Source organism: Ixodes scapularis, unplaced genomic scaffold, assembly GCF_016920785.2.
Source record: "Ixodes scapularis isolate PalLabHiFi unplaced genomic scaffold, ASM1692078v2 PGA_scaffold1__304_contigs__length_218370807, whole genome shotgun sequence".
Taxonomy (NCBI): domain Eukaryota; kingdom Metazoa; phylum Arthropoda; class Arachnida; order Ixodida; family Ixodidae; genus Ixodes; species Ixodes scapularis.
In genome coordinates this window covers 177286472-177293619 of record NW_024609846.1, presented here as the reverse complement: position 1 = coordinate 177293619, position 7148 = coordinate 177286472, and the positions used below count along the sequence as shown (strand labels likewise).

Genomic DNA, 7148 nt, shown 5'->3' with positions numbered 1-7148 from the left:
GTTTAACAGCATGACCAGCATGCCAAACTGGGCATGCTGGGGCAATAACCCAGCTTGAAGCTGGGACCAGATCAACCATCATGACCAGTATGACCAGATCAACCAGCATGACCAGCATGCCAAGCTGGGCATGCTGGGGCAATAACCCAGCTTGAAGCTGGGACCAGCTTAAGCTGGTTTTTTCAATAGGGGAGCTTCAGTGTTTTGACGTGTGGGCTATCTATGGTATGTTCAGGTGGCTCTTGAGGATTCTACCAAAATACGCGACGCGCGGAAAGATACACTTGCTCTGGGAACGATCCTGCCACTTTTTTCAGAACAGTCGGAGTGCCGGCGGCCAGCCTGCGAAGGGTTGCATTCGATGACGTGCAGACACCTCGATCACGTATGCTGCCGAAAGCGTAGCCCTCAAGAGCAGCGCATCATGTTGAATGTTTTAAGAATCTAATTTGAGAAAGGAGAGTGGTCGAGAACAAAACTTCCTGGCTTTGACAACGCTTTCCCAAAGGTTCGGGCAAAGACACGAGCGAAACCATACAAATCGTAAGTTCCGAAATCAGTGCGATCGGTGCCACCCTCCCCCACCAAAAAAAGAAAAAAAATGCTGAAAAAGTTAATTGTTGGCGAGGCAAGATGGCTGCGCACTGGTTCGCCATACTTGGCCCAGTCGGCCATCTTTCATCCATCCATCCATCCAACACAAGTCCGCGCGCCGCGCAGGCGTAGAGGTCGCGAGGAGGTGCAGGTTGAGCTGGCCGAGCCAGCAGCTGGGAGAGCGAGCTGTCGACGAAACGTCGCAACATCTGTCGATGAACGAGCGGGTGCTTGTTTCCACGAAACGATCTGTCGATGAAACATCGCAGTGTCGACGAAACAATTTGTCCATGAAACGTCGTTCGACGAACTGATTGCCACCGGTGTATGACCATCCCAAGTAGCGAACGTGGATTCGTGAGCACAACTGCACTATCACCAACAAAAACTCCGGACACCTGGGAATTCACTGCCGAGACTGTGGCTGCTGTTAAGAATGGAACCTTCGGCGACCTTCTTCCGAGTTTCAACGCTGCGGAAACGAGTCGAGACGACTCCGGGACCGTCGCCCGCTCAGGTCAGGTCAGGTCAGACAACGTTTATTAAGAATGAAATTCAGCTGGCGGTTTACACTACGGTAGGGCCAGAGGGGAGGGGGCTATAAGGATGATGGAAGCGCGAAGGGTTGTAATTGTGGCAGCTACAAGTCTCTGCCGAGGTTGGCCGTCTTCAGAAAGTCGACCAGCGATCGGAGGATGAGGCTGCGTCGTTCTGAGTCTCCTGCCGGATTTACCCATTCGTCGAGTGTTGAAGGTTTGTCTTCGTGGTTGAGCGCTCCCAGGGCGTCATTGCGTTCTTGGTCGAGCTTTGAACATTCCCAGACCAAGTGTTGAGTGTCTGCTCTGAGATTCTCTAGGCAGTACTTGCTCTGGTCTGGTTTTGGTGCAAAGTCCGGATTCTTCTTCTTCTTTTTAGCGTCCGCCCATTTCTTCGTTATTGATGGAGTGACTGCAGCTCCTGCTTGGAGTCTTCTTAGCAGGACGAATTCGTGTCTTCGGAATCCCTTGGGAAGGCTTTCCCGTGCCACGTCTTTGTGCTTGTCGATAGTTTTCTTCAGAGCGATCCTGGCTGTTTTAATTTCCCAAAAAGGGTCGTAAAGGCCGTCAGGTTCGCTCTTTGGAGACTCGATTGGTTGTGACATTTGTGGTGGATTTCGATGGGTTCGAGAGGGCGCGGGGGCTTCGGAGTGGCATTGAAGGCAGTGGAGGAAGGAACGAGTTAACTGTCCTGCTGCCTCGTTGGCTATCTCGTTGCCCTCGATCTCTTCGTGACCCGGGATCCAGCGTACCGAGGCTCGGATGTCGCGCATCCTTAGCTTGATGGCCGTGGTCGTAATATTTCGAATCGCCTTGCACGTTTCTTGATGCGTCTTCAGTGAACGGATGGAGTCTTGGGAGTCTGTGAACATGAGGATGTTCGTGCCGCATTGGGCTTCTTGTCCTAGTGCATTCAGGGCCTCTTCAATGGCCGTGATCTCAGCCTCTTGCGCTGTTCTGCAGTACGGTGTATGTTTTGTGCAAGTAGTTTTCGTGTTTTCAACGTACCACGCAAGAGCAGCTTTCCTCGTTCACTGAAGGCTGCGTCGGTGTAGCAGACGATGGTATGTGAGTCGTTACATTCGATGATGGCTTTTACTTCCTCGGCGTGCTTCAATGCCTTGTGTCGCCGTCTTTCTTTGTTTTTTTTCGCCGTTCATTTTTCGTGGTATAGGGGCCGATTGGGCTATGTCGATTCTCTCCCATGGTGGTAGTTGGTCTGGTATGGGTGTATTGTTCTCGAGTTTCCAACCAAGTAGTTTGGCGATTTCTCTGGCTTGCTTGGTGTGTAGCATCTTGACTCTTTGTGCTTGTTCTTGCGTGGAGGCCAATTCTTTCAGCGACGGAAATGGCACGCATTTGTGTAATTCTATCAGTCTTGTTTGTCTCAGAAGGCCCGAAATACATCTTCTAGCGTCGTTCATCAGGGTTTCGAGACGGGCCCAATGATGCAGTGTCAATCTGTAAAAGCGACAGCCATACATGACTTTCGGTATGAGTGCCGCTTGAACTATCGTTCTGGCAATACCCTCACCTGCTCCGCCGTGTTTATTCGCTATTCTTCTGATGATCGAGCTGCCGTGTCTCCATGTGTCGCGCATCTTTTTGATCCATTTGTCGGGATTGAGTTTGGTGTTCACGTGGATTCCGAGGATGGTGTGTTCGTCACTCTTTTCTATTGTCTGCTCGTCGAATTTTAGAGTGGGGTTGGTGTTGTCTCTTTCTCTACCAAATATCAGGAGTTTAGTCTTCTCTGCTGATGGTTTCACGCCTACTTCTTTTAGGAAGCTCGCTATGATGTGAAGTGCTGCCTGCAGTGTTTCGACCTGTTCCTCTTTCGTGCCTTGTGTCGTCCAGATTGTGATGTCATCTGCGTATATAGTAAAATGGATTGTCTCTACCTTGTCCAACCTCCAAGCTAGCGGTGCCATCGCTAGATTAAAGAGCGTGGGGGAAAGGACAGAACCCTGCGGCACTCCAATGTCATCGCTCTTTGTGCTACTTTGATCTTTGCCCACTTTGATTACGTATCTTCTATTTTTGAGAAATGTCTTGACTAAGTTAAGGGGTCTTCCTAGGATTCCTTGCGTCTCCATGGTCTTGATTATTACGTCGTGTGGTAGCGAATGAAACGCTTTCTTGATGTCTACAGCCACCAACATTCTCGTACTGTGGGCTTCGGGGGTGAATTTCAATACTGTTTCTCTAAGTAGTATTAGACTGTCGTGCGTTCCCAAGTTCTTTCTGAATCCCGTTTGGGCCGGGTGGTATGTACCATTCTTATCCGTAAACCAATCGATCCTAGCAAGTGTCATCCTTTCGACGAGCTTGCACAGTATCGACGTCAGGGATATTGGTCTTGTGTTTTGAGGTTTGTCTGGGACTTTTCCGGGTTTTGGTATGGGTGTGACCCACGACATCTTCCAGTCCTCTGGCATTTCACCTAACTTCCAGATGATGTTGATCTGCTCCAATAGCGCAGCTCTCGCACATTCGGGTAGGTTCTTTAACATACTGTTGGTTATTTGATCAGGGCCTGGTGCACTTCTAGTCCTGCCGTTTGCAATTGCTGGTTCAAGCTCCCAGACGGTAAAGTCGCAGTTGTAGTGGTGTTGGTCTTCTACTACTGTTGGGGTGTAGATTATTGCGTTCGGCTTGGTTGCAGGTTGAGGGAAGAAAAGTGGGCCCGTTTCTTCAAGTACTTCTTCTAGCGTTTTGTTGCTTCGTAGGGCTATATTGGATGTGATACCCCACTCTTTCTATTTTCCGAGCATAGAGTTACAAATGCTCCACATTCGTGTTATTGACGTATGCTCGTTAAATAATTCGCATAAGTCGTTCCAAATGTCGATACATAACTTATTGGCGTAAGATTGTGCTTCCTTTGCAAGCTTGTTTGCCTCAGTTAACCCTTTGCGATTTCTGGATGTTCTATATTTGTCAATGAATTCCTGTCTGTGTCGCCAGAGTGAGAGAAGGTGTGTGTCAGGATTTGGGCCATCCGCGTTTACTGCTTTCTGAATTGTCGCTTTTACAGATGCTTCTTTCATAGCGTGGGTTAGTTCGTCTATGTTAGTTATGTGGTATACTTGATTCAAGATTGTTCTGAAATCATCCCAGATGATGGTCTTGCTGTTTCTTTTCAGTTTAAGTTTGCTTCCGAGTTCTAGTGTTATGTGTATTGGGAAATGATCGCTTCCCCATGGGTCATTATTATCGCATTTTCAGGTTATTATAGACTTTTGTGATGCAAGGGTTAAATCGGGTGTTGTGTCTTTCTGTTTGGGCCCTTGTCCGAGCCTGGTTTTAATTTCGGGGTCATTCAGTAGGTTGAGCCCTACTTTTTCATATTCATCTTGAATTTTGACGCCTCTCTCATTGGGTTGGTCTTGTCCCCAGTCCGCGTGCCAGGCGTTGAAATCTCCCCGAATTACGATGTGGTGCTTGCGATACGTGTTAACAAAGTGTGTTAGCCAGCTGTGCTCGTCGTTCGTGAAAAGTGCTGGTCTGTAGTATACCCATATGAGGATGATTTTGATGTCGTTATCTGTTGTGCGGACTGCTACTATTTCTTGGGTTTGGTTACACCATTGAGTAGTGTCTAATTGCTCATATGGCTATGGTTTTCTTAGGTACACCGCTACTTGGGCTGGGACCGTTTCTTTCTTGCCTCTTTTGTGGATGATTGAGGGTGATGTGAAGCTTCTGTATCCTCTAAGACCGATGTTGTCCCCATTTATTTCTTGTAATAGTAGTGCATCTTTAGGTTCTTGTTGCAGTCGTAAATTGAGTTCCGCCCTGCGAACTCGGAGGCCCCGGCAGTTCCATTGGAGAAAATCGAGTGTCTTAGTCTTCCGGGAATCCCTAGATGGTTTGTTCTGTATTGTGGGTCGGGGTGGAGGTATCCTCTGGGCTGCATTGTTGTACTTGCGATTTCTGGAACTCCATAAACATGATTTGAAATTGCTGCATCATCTGCTGCATCTGTTGCTGCTGCTGTATTTGTTGCTGAATTTGTTGGTGTAGCATTTGCTGTGTTTGTTGCGTTTGCTGAGCTTGTGTTTCTACGAAGCGCAGCACTTTCTCTTCCCAATTCCCGCTTTGGGTAGCTTGGGTAACCGCACAGATCGGCGGGTTTTCTGACGGTGTTGGGTTCTTTGTGAAAGAGGGAATTAGCACCATCGTTTGTTCAACACTCTTCTTGATTGCGTATTGCTTCTTTTTTTCCAGTTCTGTTTGTCTGCGTTGCTTGGCACGTTCTTCTTCTTGTTTGTCTTTTTCAATTTCCACTTTGAGCTGGGCCACACGTCTTTCAAGTTCCTTTAATTGATTTTCTTTGGCTTCGATCGATGTCTTGTTCGTTGAAGACGTTCTCTTGGCCATGTTGGCATTGGCGTTTGGTAGAACCTGTTTTTATGTCGTGCAGTTGGTGCCGGTGGGGCCCTTCTTGGTAGTGCCGGTGTTTTCCAGCGGCGGGAACTCTTCGAGGTCTTGTAGGGTGGAGAAGCGGTTTTGGTAAAAGGATGTTCTTCCTCTAACTGTGCCTTGGTTGTGCAGGGCAGTAGCCATCCTCTTCCATGGAGACGCACTTGCCACATTTGTTGCTTTGCTTTTTGTCTGTGTCATTGCCTGTGCTCTTCTTTGTAGCTTTGCGTCCGTGCTTTTTTTAGTCTCGCAGTTGGGGTCGAAGGCTGTATGTCCCGACACATGGCAGTTAGGGCAATACGTATCTTCACATTGTTCTCCTTCTGGGTGAGGTTCACCACAACGCCTACATCTCTGCTCTCTCGTGCAGACAGCTGCCCTATGCCCGATGCCGTGGCATTTGAGGCACAGGACGGCTGTTGGTTTGTACGTGTATACTGTGAACAGTCTTCCGCGATGCGTGATCTTCCTAGGAACTCTATTTCCATCGAACGTAAGAAGAAATGTGCCTCTCCTCCCAATGGGTCTTGCATGTAGGACATTGCAGTAGTCAGAGTCTGACTAGTCGACAATGTCTTATGCTGTGAACTCTGCATCCACGTCGTGTATTACTCCTCTGGACATGAGGCCCGTGGTGGATCTGTATGTTTGGACCCCTACCTCCGTGCCGTCACCCAGCGTCAGAGTGCTCATCTGGAGGATGTCTCCTGCGTGCGCCTCACTGTAAACAGTAATGGCTATGGTGTTGTTCCTGTGATTGGCATCGTAGCTAAGTCGGTCTCTGTTGCAAGGAATTGTAAAAAGCTGTTTCAGTTGGTCCATGAGGATCCGCGATGAGATGTTCGATATTCTGGTTTGCGTCGTGGGTTTCACCACAATCACAATCTTTGGTTCGTCAAAGCGCTCAAGGTGGGTTCCCCATTGTGGTTTTTGTTTTTTGTATGTGACTTGCGTCCAACTGTTTGTCGTTTCAGGAGGAGAACTATCGTTGATGTTAGCTATCCTGTTAATCTCGTCGTCGCTGATCTCGAAATTATCGTCCCGGTCCTGACTACGGAATCTTTTCGCCGGAATTATCACCTTTCTTGCGTTGTTCTTGTTGGTTTCTAGCTCTATGCTATTGTTTTCGTCGTTCTCGGTGCACCTTTCGATCGGCGTTGTTTCAGTACTCGCCATGTTCAGAATGCGGGGTGATGGGCAGGCCTAGTTCTGCCTACCCGGGGTCCGGGCCTACGGCGGCCTTTCGAGGTGAGAATTAAAAGAAAGACTCGCCTACATTTGGTCCTGCTGGAAGTCTTTCGATGGGTTGCCGTCCTTAGGTAAAAGATTTGGGTCGGGGGACCCAGTTGATGGCAGGAATTTAGTGGTGTTAGCGGAGCTGAAGCGAACGCTGCTGCTCCTCATGCCACTTCGTCGTCCTCTCTCCGTCGCCCGCTTGTCGGGGCCTGCGCGAAACGAGTCCCGACGAGTACGGGACCGTCCCCTGCTTGACGGGGCCTGCGGCAACAAGTCTCAACGCGTCCGTGACGTCAACGGGACGTGTGTGTGCGCGTGTGGGTTCGTGCGCTCAGGAAAGGGAGAGAGGCATGGTCT

General features: G+C 49.0%; 1 protein-coding gene across 1 annotated transcript; it reads right to left on the bottom strand.

The window, feature by feature from the left end:
* Window positions 1–5543: 5543 nt before the first annotated feature.
* LOC120844014 lies at window positions 5544–6731 on the bottom strand. Its single transcript, XM_040215572.1, is given in 1 exon segment — window positions 5544–6731. A coding segment is annotated over 1 exon segment (1188 nt).
* Between the last annotated feature and the right edge of the window lie 417 nt (window positions 6732–7148).